Source organism: Nicotiana sylvestris, chromosome 12, assembly GCF_000393655.2.
Source record: "Nicotiana sylvestris chromosome 12, ASM39365v2, whole genome shotgun sequence".
Taxonomy (NCBI): Eukaryota; Viridiplantae; Streptophyta; class Magnoliopsida; order Solanales; family Solanaceae; genus Nicotiana; species Nicotiana sylvestris.
Window position 1 is genome coordinate 127,860,263 of NC_091068.1, and position 18,767 is coordinate 127,879,029.

The 18,767-nt window shown below is 39.9% G+C and overlaps 1 protein-coding gene across 1 annotated transcript; it reads left to right on the forward strand.

The window, feature by feature from the left end:
* Window positions 1–16,521: 16,521 nt before the first annotated feature.
* LOC138883702 (KNR4/SMI1 homolog) lies at window positions 16,522–17,361 on the forward strand. Its single transcript, XM_070164406.1, has one exon. The coding sequence runs from the start codon at window positions 16,522–16,524 to the stop codon at window positions 17,359–17,361; it is 840 nt and encodes a 279-aa protein (XP_070020507.1).
* The last annotated feature ends 1,406 nt before the right edge of the window (window positions 17,362–18,767 follow it).

Below are 18,767 nucleotides of genomic sequence, written 5' to 3' on the forward strand. Positions count from 1 at the left end.
TCGGTTTTTTTCTTTTTTAAAAGTCCAAAAGTCCTCCTCGTTGGTCCCCCCTCCCCCTTTTCGAATTCTGTCCGTGTTTTTGTAATGCAATGCCCATGAAAATGAGCCCCACGCGTGGTGGGGTTCGAGGCATATGTCCCCCACGCATGGTGGGGTTCCCCATGTGTCCTGGACACGGTTTATTGTGGGCTAGGTCCGAAAATTAGGCCTAAAACCGGGTAATTTGAACCCGAATATTATTCTTTTGCCCGAACCCGAGAAATAGGAACACGTTGCTTAACTAGTCTCATGTAAGCAAAATAACTACCAAAAATAAGACTAGCATTTAAACAAAACTATATCTTTTAAAATATTTTTCAAGGTTTTAAAATAGCTACAAAATATTAATAAAACTATTATTTTTTTTGTAATTTTCGTTTTAAATATTAAGATAAAATATGAGGTAATATTTTTGTATTTTTTCCAAGTTAAAAATGACTATAGAATATTAATAAAACTATTTTTTGTAATTTTCGTTCTTTAATAAAGACAAAAATATGACGTAATATTTTTGTATTTTTCAAAGTTAAAATGACTATAAAACCTTAATAGAACTATGTTTTATTTATTATTTTTTTTGTAATTTTCGAAATTATACAAAGTACAAAAATAAAGTGCAATTTTTGTATTTTTCAAGTTTATGAGAAATACATAAACTAAAATTATATATATATTTTTTGTGATTTTCTTTTTTCTTTGAAATAAAGTAAAAATAGTTAAAATAGCTGTTCTAGACCCAATTTCACATATTCACGCTAAAAATGTGAAAATTCTCGGGGAGGGTCAAAAATCACGTGCTTACAGCTGCCCCTCTTTGACTGGAAACACGAAGAGTTTTCCGACAAAGAATGACTAGACGTGTTTTTGACCCGACCATTACTTGGACGGACTACACTTAAGGAAAGGGAGGGAATGTGACCGAGCCCTGGTATCTGAGCTGCCTACATATCCTTGGTTATACAGGAATCAGGCCACGTGTAGTTCGGGAATGAGAGAGATAGTGAAGTGTACCGAGGTGAAGAGCCGATCGAGGTGCCGTTCCGTTGAGGTTCCGGTCCGCGGTCCTGTCATTACAACAAAAATGAAAACTGAAAAAGACTAACTAAGCCTATCAGCTACTAGTTACAAGGATTCCTATCTCTTAAGTCTTCTGAAACTTGGTCTTGAGTCTTGAATGGTGCTTCATGCAGACTTTGGATTTGAACCTTGATACTTGCTAGTTGTAGGCGCTAGTTCTTGAGCGGATCACATCTGTTCTCCACTTCCGTGCTTTGGATTCATTCATTTTTCTCTTTTTTCCTTTTTCTTCTTTTTTTTCTTTTTGTTTTTGTGACTAGCTTTTGTTGACCCTCTCAGACTGTTGATTCGCATTCTTGGGGCGAGATTCTTGTTCTTCTATCTTGGATTGAGTGTTGGGGATTTTTGTTGTGGCTTTCTGCCTTCCAATGGGTTACGGCCTGACTTTGAACGATCCCGCTGTTCTGCAGGCGGACCCCTAACTTCTTCAATCTTTGACATATAACAATCTTCTGCTCTACAGGCAGGCCCCTGACAATCAAAACAAACAAAACAAACAAAATTTCCTAACCCAGTTTTCACTGGGAAGGTTTGTGAGTCGTTAGCAAAATCGTAGCCCACTGATACTACTGATGCAGTGCTGAGAGTGAACTAAACACTAGATTAGGATGTATTCCCTCTTCTTTTTTTCAAAATGTTTTTTTTTTTTTCAAAAATGTTTTTTTTAGCATCTTAGGAGAAAGATTCATCGGACTAAGATTTTGATCCTAGGAGAAGGTTCGTCAGACTAGGTCTCTATCTTAGGAGAAAAATTCGTCAGACTAAGATTTTGATCCTAGGAGAAGGTTCATCAGACTAGGTTTTTTTCTTTTTGGTATCTCAGGAGAAAGATTCATCAGACTGAGATTTTGATCCTAGGAGAAGGTTCGTCAGACTAGGTCTCTATCTTAGGAGAAAAATTCGTCAGACTAAGATTTTGATCCTAGGAGAAGGTTCATCAGACTAGGTCATTTTTTGGTTATCTTAGGAGAAAGATCATCAGACTAAGTCATTTTTTGTTTTTGGTATCTTAGGATAAAGATTCATCAGACTAAGATTTGGATCCTAGGAGAAGGTTCGTCAGACTAGGTCTCTATCTTAGGAGAAAAATTCGTCGGACTAAGATTTTGATCCTAGAAGAAGGTTCATCAGACTAGGTCATTTTGTTTTTTTGGTTATCTTAGGAGAAAGATTCATCAGACTAAGATTTGGATCCTAGGAGAAGGTTCGTCAGACTAGGTCTCTATCTTAGGAGAAAAATTCGTCAGACTAAGATTTTGATCCTAGGAGAAGGTTCATCAGACTAAGTCTTGTTTGTTTTTTGGTTATCTTAGGAGAAAGATTCATCAGACTAAGATTTGGATCCTAGGAGAAGGTTCGTCAGACTAGGTCTTGTTTGTTTTTGGTATCTTAGGAGAAAGATTCATCAGACTAAGATTTTTCTTTTTTTTTCTTGAAAAACAACTTAGGAGGAAATGCATCTCCTATGGGTAAAACTTAACTTTGAGGAAGTGCGTCTCCTGTGGGTACAATAAACTTAGGAAGTGCGTCTCCTATTGGGGATAACTGTTTTTAGGGAGTGCGTCTCCTACTGGGTGAAACTAAACTTTAGGAAGTGCGTCTCCTATTGGTGAACTATTCTTAGGAGGTGCGTCTCCTACTGGTAAAAACTTGCTTAGGAAGTGCGTCTCCTCAGGAAGTGAGTCTCCTATGGTAAAACTAAACTTAGGACGTGCGTCTCCTATGGTAAAACTAAACTTAGGAAGTGCGTCTCCTATGGTAAAACTAAACTTAGGAAGTGCGTCTCCTATGGTAAAACTTTTTAGGAAGTGCGTCTCCTACTGGTACAATGGATTTAGGAAGTGCGTCTCCTGTGGGTACAGTAAACTTAGGAAGGAAATGTATGCCTCTGTTATCTGGGCGGGCTCCCAACTTCAACACTTGAAAGTAAAGACTGAAATGTATGCCTCTGTTATCTGGGCGGGCTCCCAACTTCAACACCTAAAATAAAAGACTGAAACCAACATATCCTATTTGAGGGCGGATGAACCCAACAGATCCTATTTGAGGGCGGATGAACCCGACAGATCCTATTTGAGGGCGGATTAACCCAACATATCCTATTTGAGGGCGGATGAACCCAACAGATCCTATTTGAGGGCGGATGAACCCAACAGATCCTATTTGAGGGCAGATGAACCCGACAGATCCTATTTGAGGGCGGATTAACCCAACATATCCTATTTGAGGGCGGATGAACCCAACAGATCCTATTTGAGGGCGGATGAACCCAACATATCCTATTTGAGGGCGGATGTACCCAACATATCCTATTTGAGGGCGGATGAACCCAACAGATCCTATTTGGGGGCGGATGAACCCAACATATCCTATTTGAGGGCGGATGAACCCAACAGATCCTATTTGAGGGCGGATGAACCCAACATATCCTTAAGACTTGAAAATGTCTTACCTCGAATACGTGCTGGGGATTGGGATGAATTTTCCCTCTTTTTTTTTCATTATTATCTTTTTATTCTTTTTTTTCTTTTTGTTTTGTTTTTGCATAGCTTCTTCCTTCGAAGTCTAACCGTTGAGGATACCGACTTTCCAACCTTGTGTTGGACTACTCGCAGCCGCTAGGGATAACACTGTTGGGGAATTATTTACTTACCTGTTGGGTGGTAAAATGTTATCAGCTGGGGGTACCTGACTTCCAGAAAATTTTCTAAATGGAAGGAAAATTTTCTGCCCCAGTTTGATAATATCCCTTGTGGCATGCAGTTCTGGCATCAATGCCATTTCCTTTACCTGTTTCAAATCAAACAAAATTGTTAGTTTAAAACGCGGTGGTTGGTTGTGATACTCCTGCTGGGATGGTTTTCCCTTTCTCCATCCTTGCTCTGTGTTCCGCAACTTGTTGGGGATGATATTATTTGTTGGGGATAATCCCTTCCTGCTGGGGATATCCTTCTTCTTTTGGGGCATAGCTCGGAAACCGGCATTTCCCCCGACCTTTTAGTCTAGTATGGATTTCGCCAAATCATGCTCACTGCTCTCCTTGCTTTGTTCACGGGCCTTGTCTTTGAGGTTTATAACCTTGGTTTTGGCAAGGATATCCCTCTTGATGCTCGTCAATCCTTTTGTCAATTCCCTTTGCTGGGGATATCTTTTTTGACACTGACCTCGCGCTTGTTCCTTGCTGACTATACCATTCGGATATACTAGTCAGATCTCATCTTGGAAAGCTGATGGCATATTTTGAAGTCATTTCATACTTGTTCTGACCGGACAGACTCTATTGGGGAAATTTTTTATGAAAGGAGAAAGATAACAGAAACAAAATAAAAGACAAAGGAAACGATGACTCTTTTACAAAAGAAACTATAAATAAAAATCTATCAAACGCAGATACCGACTCTAATGGCCATGACATGCGTATGTGGCCTATCCTCTACCGTCAATCATCTTTCAAGATCTTCAATTGGCGATTCCCCATCTGATTCTCAATCTTATTCGACTTGTAGTGCCCGAAGGGTTTTCACTATCAAGTCTCTCTCATTTTTGGTTCTTCTCTCAGCTTTCATCGCCTTATGGTGCCTGTGAAGGTTTTCACCAATAAGACTCTCTCGTTTTATATCTCTCTCCAGCTGGGGATTTTGGAGTGTTTCTGGTATGACTCTTTCTGTTGGAGATTAGAGTCCTTTCTGCTGTGGAACAGAATGTTATGTTCGCCGGTAAGACTCTTCATTTGTCTGACTTGGCATCTTTTGAAGACTGATCAGAAGGTCTTTCTTTGGACCGTAATGTGGGTTTTGGATAGGGCTAGAAAGAAAGGGTATTAAAGGCTCAAAAGTGCATCGATTCTGGGTTATTAATTACAACTTTCGGAACCAGATTTATTTACAACGAACGCAACCTCTGCCCCAGTTTCTTGCTTGGGGATATCTTAATTGTTTTGTTTTTTTTTTCATTTTTCAAAACTATGACCGAGCCGTGAAGCGCCTACGTATCCTCTTTGAGGAATCAGGTCAAACGTAGTTCCCAATTCCTCTTTTCATTTGACTTTCTTTTGTTTTTTTTTTTCATTTTCTGTTATCATTTCTCTTTTCTTTTTTCTTTTTTTCATTTTTCTTTTGTCATTTTGCTATTCTCTTTTTTTTCATGTTCGTATCTTCTAGTCGTTGCTACTGATTCCGAACGAGGGGTATGAAAGAAAAGTTAGTAAGGCTCAAAAGGGGTAACGAAGGATAAAGTGTTTAGGTAGCAGAACAAAATGCCTTCGTCATTCCAGTCTTCAAGACATGCCAAGTGCAAACAACACAATTAAACAATAGATTTATAGTCTCTTCCGATGGTGCTAGACTTGACAATTATATTCAACATCTGTTTGTTCATTTGTCACTTCTAAACACCGCTGGGCGATACTCTCATTATCATGAACACCCTTCATGCCAATTTGGCGAATCTTGGTTTTAACGGTTTTTCTTCATATTTTACTTGCCCCAGTTCCACATGACTCGAGCTCTGAATAATCTCAAACCGTCCTTATTTTCTTTAAATGGTCTGGTCGCCTTTCTAGGGTTTTATGATTAACTTTAAAGACTAGGCCCAAAGTGTGTGCGCATGTCATGTCCCTAGAATCGGCATTGAACGAAATGATAACACGACTAAACAAAAAGATGACTGGGAATAATCAAAGACCGGATTTTGCATTAGACTACCGGCGAAATGGTTTGAATAAAAAACAAACAAAACAACCAGAATAAAATCCTAACACAAACTGGACAAAATTTAAACAAATTGCTATGACAAAATGGAAAGATAAGAAGGTTTGACACAGGACAAAATCCAAATTACAACCTTAATAATCCGGACAACAGAAATGACAACAAAATAAGCCACCACAAGCTTCTCTCTTGCTGACCAAGGAACAAAACGTCCTCCCACTTTATCAAAATTGGCATTTTAGCCACTGAGCTTTGCATCAATATTACCAGCTTCAACCTCATCAACCTCCGCAGGCAAGTTCTCGAGGAGGTTCGAGTGCTCCATGTCACTGTTATTAATCACAATCCGCCCTTCTTGGATCATTCTTTCTATTTCTCTTTTCAAATCCCGACAGCTTTCAACATTGTGCCCCTGGACATTGGAATGGTATTCACACCTTTTAGAAGGGTCAAAGCTTCTTGCACGTGGGTCCACACGATTTGGAGGAATAGGTGCAATCATGTCATGATTCTTTAATTTCTCAAATAAGCTTTCATAGGACTCTCCTATTGGTGTAAAATTATCTTTCAGCCTTTGTTCACCTTTATACCACTGGCTTGGCTGTGGGTTATAGGGCACCTGAAAATTTTGTGGAGACTTCTGGAGATTTTGTGATGCTCGTGCTCGCCTCCTGGGGTGCTTTGGTGGCTGGACAACATACTGAGGTGGAGCGACAGAGTATTGAGCGTCCTGAGGTGGATAATACTGCTCAGGGGAGCCATAGAAAATCTGAGGAGGCTGCTCATACCTTCGAGATGTACTCCTGGGACCTCTTCTAGGCCCTGATGTCATCATGATTTCTTCAATCTCCTCATTTGTGCCGCTAAGATTATCTGACTCAACCCGGACAGCCTGAGTTGCGGCCTTAAGAACAGCTTGACTTATAATTTTGCCTGTCTCAAGACCATTCTCTACCATTTCTCCAATCTTGATTGCTTCCGAGAAGGTTTTGCCAACTGCGGACACCATGTTTTGAAAGTAATCTGGCTCTTGCGCTTGAAGGAAGACAGTAATTAGCTCGTGGTCATCCATGGGTGGCTTAACTCGAGCTGCTTGCTCTCTCCATTTTATGGCATATTCCCTGAAACTTTCACTTGGTTTCTTCTGCAGGTTTGAAAGGGACATGCGGTCTGGGGGAATGTCGATGTTGTATTGGAACTTGTCTGACAAAGGCCTGTGCCATGTCATCCCAGACATACCAGCGAGACGTGTCTTGATCCATAAACCATTCGGAGGCTACTCCCGTAAGGCTTTCCACAAAATAAGCCATCAATAATTTTTCATTTCTTCCTGCCCCTCTCAGTTGATTGCAATACCTTTTCAGGTGGGCTATGGGATCTCCATGTCCATCGTACTTTTCAAATTTTGGAGTCTTGAAACCAGGCGGCAAGTGGACATCGGGGAACATACATAGATCTTTGAAGGCAACACTCTTTTGGCCTGCCAACCCTTGCATGTTTTCCAACCATTGTTCTAAGCTTTTCACTCTTCGGGTCATTTCTTCCTGTACCATCTTTCGGGCAGGCTTCTCAGTTTTTGCAGCAAGATCAAACGAGTACGAGTGGTACTCAGGAGAGTGGTACTGCTCTTGTTGTGTCGCAAATTGTGACTCATGACGAGGAACCTTCCCACTCTGAGTCTCTGGAGCACTTGTAACAGCTTCGACGTTAGTCGTCATTTTTCTTTGAGGCACAAACCAACCACCTCAATTTTCTTCACAATTCAAAACCAAATATGTTAGAATGGACTCAGTCGGTCCTTATTATTATCAATATATATATATATATATATATATATATATATATTTATTTATTTATTTATTTATTTATTTACCTTTGTTTTTCTTTTCCTTTTTTTCGATGTTTTTCTTTCTTTTTTTCAAAAAAATTTTCTTTCGCTTTTTCCTTCTTTTTTCATTCTCTTTTTCATTTCTTGTTGTGGTCGATTCTTATGGAGATTGCCTACGTATCATGACCCCGCATGAATCAGACCTTGCGTAGTTCGTGCAAATAAACTGTTTTTGAGAGGACCCTTTTCCATTTTCTATATTTATTTTTTTTATTATTATTTTCACAACAAACAAATAGACTATTATTCTATTATTATTCATTTATAACAAACAAACGAATTAACGAAAAACATAAAACATTCCTTCTTTTTGAGAAGGTGGGGGTTGGACCCGATGAGGGTTGCCTACGTACCTCACATCCGGTGAGAATCAAACCCGCGTAGTTCGGTCCAATAAAATAAACAATAATGAACATTTTTTCTTTTCACTTTCCTATTAAAACAAACTGGGTTTCAAAGGTTTAAAGATGACCTACAAACTTGAAAATCAAATAACCCATATACTTTAATCAAGAGATTTATAAACTCAAAAACAAAAGGCTAACTCCCTTTCTCTGTTCGACAATGCAACCAAATGGTTATTTTTGCAAATGTGGCCCCTCCAAATTTCACATGAATTCGAGGCCGAAGAGGATTATTTTATGACACTTTTACAAACTTGTCCGTTCTTTTACGAAAATAACCTTTCGACAACTGAAAGATACTCTAAGGCTATTTTGGCAAGAACGGTTTAAGACGCGGCCGAAGCTGGGTCGGCTTATTTTGACCAAAAATCCGAACGGTATTCACCTAACTGCTGACTCTTTGTTTTTTTTTTCAAATTACAATGAAAACGTGGAGTTGCAAACACGGCCCTTCAGCGCCTCGGGGACGAAGATTTTTAAGGCTGTGCGGGTCAACTGGACTAAACTCCTAAACATGACCCAAAAGGTGGCTGTTTATGCAAAGTCAGCCTTCCGGCGTCCCTTTCGGAAACATTAGGCTATTTATGACAAAACAGCATCACCTGACTTATTTATGACTCTTTTTATCGATTTTCAAATTAGAAAACTCAATACTGCAAACACGGCCTTTCAACGTCTCGGGGACGAAGATTTTTAAGGCTGTGTGGGTCAACTGGACCAAATCTTAAATATGACCCAAAGGTGGCTGTTTATGCAAAGTCAGCCTTCCGGCGCCCCTCTCGGGAACATTCGGCTATGTCTTGATAAAACAACGTCACCCGACTTCTTTATGACAAAATTAAAATTTGACATATTATTCTTTTATTATTATTTTTTTTTGTTTTTGGCTATTTTAGCAAAGGTGGGGTTGGACCCGATGAGGGTTGCCTACGTATCTCACATCCGGTGAGAATCAAACCCGCGTAGTTCGGGCCAATAAGCTATTTTTGAGAAGACCCTTTTCCATTTTTATTTTTTTATTATTATTCTTTTTCACCACGATCAAATAGACTATTATTTTTCATTTATAACAAACAAACAAATTAACGAAAAACATAAAACATTCCTTCTTTTTGAGAAGGTGGGGTTGGACCCGATGAGGGTTGCCTACGTATCTCACATCCGGTGAGAATCAAACCCGCGTAGTTCGGTCAATAAGAATAAGTAGGCAAATAATAATAAGCAGATGAACTAACTCTTTTTTTGAATTTTCGTTTAAAAGAACTACTTTAAAAGAAGCAAGGAAATATTATTTTTGATTGATTTTCTTTTTAAAAGAAAGACTAATATTTTTTGAATTTTCGTTTTTTTTTATTATTCTAAAGAAAAGAAGAAAATATTTTTTGAATTTTGAATTTTCTAACGAAGAATCAAAATATTTTCGGATTTTTATTTATCTATTTTATCTTTTTGAATTTTGAACTTTCTTTTGAAATTTTTTTTTGGATTATATATATACTTATTTTTGGAACAAATAATAAAATCACATTCAACGCCGGACTCTTTTTTATTTTACTATTTTCATTTTTATTTTGACATTTTCATAAACAGATAAACAAATAAAAACCCATTTTAAAACAAAACCTTTTTTTTCATTTTTATGGCAAAACAAATATTTTCTTTTCTATATTTTTTTTAAAAAACAAGACAGAACAATGATGATTTTTTTTCCTTTTCTTTAAATATAACAAACTAACAAGACATTTTTTCATTTTCAAAATTTCGGCAGAGTTTCGACTCTACTCGGACTTCTATGCTGTTATTTTCTCCTTTTTTCACGATTTTCTTATATGCGGAAAATGATGACAACATACAAAATCTTTTGAATTTTCATGCTTTGTTTTTTATTTGTATTTTTATTTTTTATATATATTATTTCTTTCAAAAATGTGGCATGGGAGACATAATGATTTCCAAGACTTCTTGGACTCCGCAAATGCTCTTCATGCGCTTTTCCCAACATATGAAGCGTGGGGGACATATGGGAATTCCAAGACTTCTTGGATTCCACAAATGTTCCCCATGTGCTTTCCCAAAAAGCAAGCGTGGGGGACATAGGGAATTCCAAGGCTTCTTGGATTCCACAAATGTTCCCCATGCTTTGATTAAAATAACATCATGCTGGAAATGACCAAATGACCCATACGCCCTTGACTAAATACAACATGTAGCACATAGGATGCCGAAAGATTGTCTATTATTTTCAGGTTGCTTGTCCTAGACGGACCCAACCCCTATGTTGAGTCCCCTAAGTCAAATGCACATGATGCAAATAAACGTTCCTACTAGGGATCCGGCATGTGGCTTTGTTATACTAGGTTCAAAAACCTGGGTCGGTGTTCTAGACAGTGTACCCGAGCGGACAACTCGAGCTGAGGAAGGAGCTCCTTTCCGGGAACCAAAAGGCCAGCCGGCTTAGAAACTTTCCGAGCCTCTTTTATTTAGGGTATGACACTAACAGAATAGGGAGTCTCAACCAGTAAGCACATCCCCGGAGGTAAGAAGAGAAAGGTTTCGGCACAGTTTATATACAGTTCAAATAATATCAAAGCGGTAAAAGCAGCATTTAGCACATTAGGCTCAAAACATGTAATAATCAGATAATAAATAAAGCCAAATAATAACAATTATTCTAAGCTCAAATTCTTAACCCTGAACCAGTGGTTCTGGGTAAATTTTCCCCAGCAGAGTCGCCAGAGCTGTCACACCTCCTTTTTCCACGCCCGAGGGGCAGGGGAGTTTTTTCCAATTAAAGGACAACCGAAACGGGATTTGTTCATTTATTTCAGAGTCGCCACTTGGGAGATTTAAGGTGTCCCAAGTCACCAATTTTAATCCCGAATCGAGGAAATGAATGACTCTATATTACAGTCTGCGTACCAGAAATCTAGATAAGGAATTCTGTTAACCCGGGAGAAGGTGTTAGGCATTCCCGAGTTCCGTGGTTCTAGCACGGTCGCTCAACTGTTATATTCGGCTTGATTATCTGATTTTATACAAGTATGACCTTATATGCAAATTCTAACTTTTAACCGCTTTATTATTATTGTTTTTACAAGAATGTGAACATCGCTTAAAATATATCTTTGGACTGTGTCACATGAAATGCACCCACAATCCGAAACATATTTTATTTGATGTTTTAGGATTTGGATTTGGGTCGCATGAAATGCACACCCGAGTTTAGGAAAATTAAATTATTAAAGACGCGCCTAAAGCGACTATCGCGTTATTATTTTGCGGAGGCCGTGAAATTCGCTAATCGACCCTCCTGAATTCTAAGTAATTTTAAACAAGTATTTACTGAGGGCCCCGCAATTTGTGTTTTTATTCGGCGAGGCTCGTCTCATTCTTATTTTTTAAAAGGAATTTGCAACGTCATGGAAATGCATCTCATACCACGTCACAGTCAATGTACCCGTGATTAGAGACACATTTCGATTTCGTTGAGATTTGGATTTGGGTCACATAAATGTGCACCCGAGTTTAGGGAGATAACATTATTAAAGGCGCGCCTAAAGCAACTAGCGCATTATTATTTTGGGGTAGGGCCGTGAAATTTACTAAACGGCCCGTCCCGGAATCTAAGTATTAAATACATATATTTTGCGAGGGCTCCGTAATTTGTACATTTTTATTTAGCGAAGCTCGTTTCCTTTTTTATTTTTTATTTTTATTATTATTTATTATTTATTTTTTTATTTTTTTTATTTTGAAAGGGATGCCATTTTTACGCTTTTAACTATACTAAACCTTACAGCTTCTTTACAACTAAAATCTCATAACTTGTTAGAAGTTTAATAAAAAGAGTTTTAGCGAATGAGTATTTCGGGAGTAGTGATAACATGTACTAATAATAATATTTTTTGAATGAACTAAGCGAAGTAAAGGACGAGCAAATTAACGTCAAACTTGTGTCATAGAACAACTAGTCAAACTTAATTACATGACATCAAACAAACAAGAATCACATAACGCAAAATGAGCAAAAATGCATACAATGAAACATAGGCAAAAAATTTCCATACCAATTTTTATATTGCATCTCAAACATTCAACGCAAAGTTTATTTATCTAATACATCGAGGTTTTCTAACCTTTGCACCTCGACAAACTCAGAACGACAAACACGATTCCGACGGAACTCAAGTCGGACCTCTCTGACCGAAGAACAACGACGGAACCTCGGACAGCACCTCGACGTACCGGACCTCGACGAACCAAAGTCGACCTCTACGGAAAACAGAAAACTCGGAAACGCCACAACGACTGCTTGGTACTCGGCGATGGCTTCTTGTTGGACTGAAAATAGCGGACCTGTTGGTTCTGGTTCGGGCTGTGCGTGGGGCTGACGAACTGGTGGTGGTTATGGCGGTTGACGGAGGGGGTGTTTGGACGATGCAGTAGCGATGGCTACTGCTTGACGGGTGGTTTGATGGATGGGTTGTTGTCGTTGAAGATGGTGTTTGAGAAGGTGGTGGGTGGTCGAGTCGGGGTTGGGGTGACAATGACGACGAGGGAGAAGACTGGTGGTTAACGGACACTCGGTCGTCGACTGGTGAGGCTTGTCTGGTTTCGTTTTCGGCCAGTTACGAGGGGGTTCAACGGGAGGGTCTGTTGGTTATGGTGTTTGAACGGCGAGGTTGCGGGCAGCATGGTAGTGGTGTTGAGGCGGAGAGGGAGCTGGGGGAAGGTGACGAGGGAGGTCTTTTGGTTTTGGACGCTGGGGGAGGTCGGGATTCCGATGGTCCAAGGGCCTTTTTTAGGTTTCTGCTCCTTCTTTTTCTTTTAAGAAGGAAGAAGAACAGTAGTATTTCCAATCTTTCCAAAAGTCCGTTCTTTGGTCCCAGTCGGTTTTTTTCTTTTTTAAAAGTCCAAAAGTCCTCCTCGTTGGTCCCCCCCTCCCCCTTTTCGAATTCTGTCCTTGTTTTTGTAATGCAATGCCCATGAAAATGAGCCCCACGCGTGGTGGGGTTCGAGGCATATGTCCCCCACGCGTGGTGGGGTTCCCCATGTGTCCTGGACACGGTTTATTGTGGGCTAGGTCCGAAAATTAGGCCTAAAACCGGGTAATTTGAACCCGAATATTATTCTTTTGCCCGAACCCGAGAAATAGGAACACGTTGCTTAACTAGTCTCATGTAAGCAAAATAACTACCAAAAATAAGACTAGCATTTAAACAAAACTATATCTTTTAAAATATTTTTCAAGGTTTTAAAATAGCTACAAAATATTAATAAAACTATTATTTTTTTTTGTAATTTTCATTTTAAATATTAAGATAAAATATGAGGTAATATTTTTGTATTTTTTCCAAGTTAAAAATGACTATAGAATATTAATAAAACTATTTTTTGTAATTTTCGTTCTTTAATAAAGACAAAAATATGACGTAATATTTTTGTATTTTTCAAAATTATAAATGACTATAAAACCTTAATAGAACTATGTTTTATTTATTATTTTTTTTGTAATTTTCGAAATTATACAAAGTACAAAAATAAAGTGCAATTTTTGTATTTTTCAAGTTTATGAGAAATACATAAACTAAAATTATATATATATTTTTTGTGATTTTCTTTTTTCTTTGAAATAAAGTAAAAATAGTTAAAATAGCTGTTCTAGACCCAATTTCACATATTCACGCTAAAAATGTGAAAATTCTCGGGGAGGGTCAAAAATCACGTGCTTACACAATTTATTCCAATACTAGTGAATATACAAGTAATATTAGGTTTAAGTAAGAAGGATTGATGAACCAAACCAGTATTGTTAGAGCAATAGAGGCCTCGAGCTCGATTATCTCAGGGACCTCGAGGTGAGCTAAGAACAATAAAGTAAAAATGATAAAGATAAAGAATATTTGTTGAGCACGGTCAACGAGAAAAGCAGAGTAGAATATTCTATTGCAGTGAATGAGATTATTTTTACAAATGATTGGGGTCCCTTTATATAGGGAGAGAAAATCCCAATATAGTACATTCCTAATTGTGGCAGAGAATTCTATTGGTACAGTTGTATAACAGCTTAGTACGGACCTGTACCAACTTGTACAAATCTTATCCTTTAATTCATGCCTTGATCCACGTGTCCTTGAGAAATTTTCACTCTTTTTGAGTGTCTTCGAAATTCTACTGCCCTCGATATAGGTCGTGTCAGGCCTTCAATTTGCTCCCTCGAGATGTATATCCTTTAGCCGGGTCCGACCCCCACTTCAAATCGCTCGGACTCGGACTCATAGCCCAATTTAAGACTAATCGGACTCCTTGATTTTGACCGTATACAGATAGTCCCCGCATTTCTTAGAATGAAATGATATGAAACTATTTGGACTCCCGAAGTCCTTAATGATGATGTCATCCCCATGATGCAAGCGTTCGAAGTGACCGAAACATCCCGTCAGTCCATTTTCCCAAAAACATTGAATGTTTGCCAGTATTGGTCGTCCACTAGTACCGTCGAACCGTCGTTGCCCTTCTATAAATATGAGGCGATTCCTCCAAGTAAAGAACTTTACTCTTTCTTCACCCCTTTGCCATCTTCATCTTTTTCTCCAATCTCCTATTTCCTCCGTCTCTTTAAGCGCCGGAAAATTCCAAGCTCTTGCCAGAAACACCACATCCCTATACAATCCGTATTATTTAGCTTACAACCATGGCCATAATGTCCAAAACGGTCCCCAAAAAGGATAAAGCATCGTCTTCTTGTGCCTCTCGGCCGGCCAAACCGGTGGTGCCGCCAACACTTGAGGAAATCACCCCCAGTAATTGCATTATTAAGAAAGACTTCAGTATCGAGAATCCTCCTGATGTCCCAGGCCGATGCGAGCATGCATCTCGATATATTATATTGACAACGAAGAAGCTTATCAAGGATGTAAAGAGGGACTGTTGCTGGGGAGATGAGGTTAAGGTTCAGATCCCAAGCCCCAATGAAAGCATTACGACCCACGTGGAGAGTTTTTTGAGTGTTTACACTTACCCCTTCATACTGGGTCCCCTCGATCCGGCGGTTATCGACTTCTGCAAAATGTACGAAGTCACCCTCGGTCAGATTCACCCTTCCTTTTGACGTATCGTGATTATGTTGCGGTATTTTTCTAAAAAGGCCAAGGGTTTGAAATTCACCATCAGCCACCTGGTTCGATTGTATCGGCCCCAGTTATTTCGAGGGCTCATCAAGCTGTAGTGTCGAACAATGAAATCCTTCTTTGCCAATACTAACGAACCCAAAGATCGGGGTTAGATGAGTCGATTCCTTAGAGTAAGAACTTCGGACATCATCCCCGGGGATAAGATACCGTTCTCGAAGAGGTGGAACTTTAATCGTAAGTGGAGTTAGTATTCCCAGTATCTATTCATATTCTGCTTCCATTTTTCATAACGTTTTTATCCATCTTTGGCAGCCAATGTTTGGGCGCCCCTAGCGGTGCCCGACCTCGAGGATTGTTCTGAAAGTTAGCTGTCACTTCTTCCTATGATGAGTGCAAGTGGCGTGAGTTATCGAAGAGCCAGTGGGAGGACAAGAACCACGGTAAGTGTCTTTCAACAATTTCAAACGCTCTTCATACATTTGCAACATTTTATTCATGCCTACCTATGCAGGCCTCGGCGATGCATCCGAAATGAGGCCGATTCTGACCGGGAAAAGGACCAAAACTTCAAATCCAAATTTCGAGAAGGACAACAAAAGGAAAAGGGTTTCGAAGCTCGAAGACCTGCAAGACAAGAAAACCCCCGCTCGAAGGCTGCGGAAAAGATTTGCTTAAACGGGCGCAAATTTGGCCCGTTATTCCCCGGATGATGAAGAAAATAATTATGAAGAGTCGGTGTTAGTGGCTTGGACCAGGAATCTAGTCGAGGACGTCGAACCTTCCAAACTGGAAATCTCATCCGTGGTGAGGAGACCCCGAAGGAAGAAGCAGGTAGAGCTCTTGTGTCCCTAGAGGTTGAGATTGTCCCTCTGTCTTCAACAACTATACCAGATGGGGTAAATGCTGAGACCCCCAATGGTAACGAGAATGCCCCGAGTGAAGAGCTCAGGGCCGCGACAATAGGTTACTCGCTTTCATTGCCAACCTTTTCTGAGGGGGCAATCGAACAAGCCAACGCTCTGCGCATGCCCAATCCAAACAAGGACATTGAGGACGATCTTTTTCAGGGCTGTTACGCTGGGATTGAGGATGTTGATGACCTGAATGATGCGTCCACTATCTTTGAAGAGGCTTAACATCTCCTTTCACGGGTAAGTACTTACCTTTAATATTGCAATTTTTTTTCTTTTCTTTCGAATGATATGTCTCCATTTCATATATAGGCCATTTAAAAGTTTATAGCTGAGCTGAGCCAATGTGAGGCCGAGCTCATGAAAGTTTCGGGCGAAGAGAAGGCCTTGAGGCTCCTCTATATCCAAAAGGAAGAGGAGCTTAAGGATCTCCGAACCGCATTGGCCAAAGCTCAAAAAAGTGAGTTCGAGCTAGATGAGCAGGTAACTTTGATTTTAATAGAGTACGGCCTTCTTGGCCCTGCTTCGGAGGCTAGTACTTCAATATCTCAGCTGCAGCAAAAGCTAGATATGGTTGGGCAACTCTGGGGCGAGGTAGATCAAGTTCGGGCTGATTGTCATCAATGGAAGAAGAACATAGATCAACTTGCTGCCGATAAGGAAGTTGTTGCATCCCAATTGGCCTCAGCTAAAGCCCAGCTCCGAGGCGTTGAAGCAAAGGGTCTGGCTCAGGCCAGGAAAATCGAGGGGTTGGAGGCCGAGCTGGCTAAAGCCCGCGCCAAAGCTGCACAGGCTAAGGCTGAAGTTGTAAAGGCTAAGGCCGAAGCTGAGAAGACAAAGGATGCGGCTGATAAATCCATTGCTATATACTCGAGAAAAGCCACAGTCGTTCAATCTGAGTTAAGGGAGGCCTCTAACCAGGGGAGATGGAGCAATGAATTGGCTAAGTGCCAAGCCCGGAGGGAGACTTTCAAAGAAATCCATGCCCGAGGGTTCAACCTCGCCGGGGAGATAGCCGAAGAAAAGGCGCGGGAAAACGATGCTAGGTTTCTTGTCTCTTCCGATGACGAGGATGTGGTGAGCGGCTCGGGGGATGAGGAATGTGAAGAGAATGTTCCCGAAGGGGAAGAGACTCCCGAAGATAGAGCCGTTGAAGATGAAGACGACACTCTGAGGGGTGTGACCCCAAAAATAGATTAGGTTTCTTTTTTTGTGCAAGGGCCCCTTGTGGGCATTATAAATATGTTTTGTAAATATTCCTTATTAATATAAAGTATCTTTTTGCTCTATCCTCGATTTGTCTTGAATTTTATTTTGTCCCTGTTTGTGGAAAATTCCGATGATTCAAATACTTAGCTCGATTATCAGTTTAGACTCGTACTAAACCCTTAGGTTTTTATTGCTCAAGATCGTACCCCTTAAGGTTTTAGATGATCCTCGAGCTAAGCTTAAAATCAATTTGATGCGAGATCGGAACCATGGGGCCTTTGGGTTCGAGTTGAATGAGAACGAAGTCTCGGACTCCCATAAGCTTTTGGCCTTATATCTTTTTTAAGTTGGCCCTTAGGCTCTTGTATATAGGCCCTTAGGCTCTTTTAAAATTGGCCCTTAGGCTCTTTAAATTGGGCTATTTAGGCCTCTAAAATGGCTATATAATTTTTCCCTCATTTCGGCTAAAAGACTTAGTGAAATTTTAGTGATGTCTTAGCATGTGTTTTTGTATCCGTTGGGTTTTTTGAAGGCTCAACGTATCGGAACCTTATTAGTCATTTCATTTGTGTAGACATAATCGAATACCTCTTGAGGTTTTTCCGAAGGCTGGTGTTATCAAAGCCTTTGGATTATTCGAGGGCTAATTTATCGAAGCCCTTAGATTTTTCGGGGGGCGAATTTATCGAAGCCCCCTTATATTTTGCTTTTGTCGGGGGTAGCCTGACTTAACCGGTTTTTCAATGTTTGAAGGCCTTTAATTTTATAGCGGAAGTTGAACGTCTCCGAATCGCATTATTTTGGCCATAGCCTTTATGTGACCATAGTCTTTAGTATGGTCGTAGCGTTCGGGTTTGTCACTTGGACTTGTTTCTCGATAACTTTCCAAACTTGTTCGAAAAGTTAGTCCCCGAGTATATTGGTCTTGGCCTTTGTTTCAAGGGGGTGCCTCTTTGAGGTCTTATGAGTCCGAATTTTTGATGACTCGGGTGTATTGACTGTCAGTGACAGTCCCCGGGTATTTCGGGGTGCTTTGGCCCTTTAGCCATTTCCCGTAGGATTATAAGTGTAGAGCTCATATGATAGTAAACTTCTTTGAGATACAAAGTGTTTTATATATAACCAGAATGCTTCTTTAAATAGTTAATACATGCGTACATGTTTTGCCGTCGGGGCTCGACTATTCTATATGGACACGGTTCATTTGACCGTTTGGCCCATTACAAAGTTCTCCTATCGAGTCCCTCTTAGGCATGAAGTATCTTTCTCAAAAATATAACCTCCGAGGATGATGCCCCTCAGTATTCGAGGTTAATTGAAAAGAAGCCTTGAATACTTGTTGAATGTTCCTTAGGTAGCATATAGGTATTTCTTCGTTAAAAACCTTGCCGGTAAAA

Bases quoted from the DNA above. Each gene is read 5' to 3' on its own strand.
- LOC138883702 (XM_070164406.1), top strand. From the start codon at position 16,522: ATGAAAGTTTCGGGCGAAGAGAAGGCCTTGAGGCTCCTCTATATCCAA.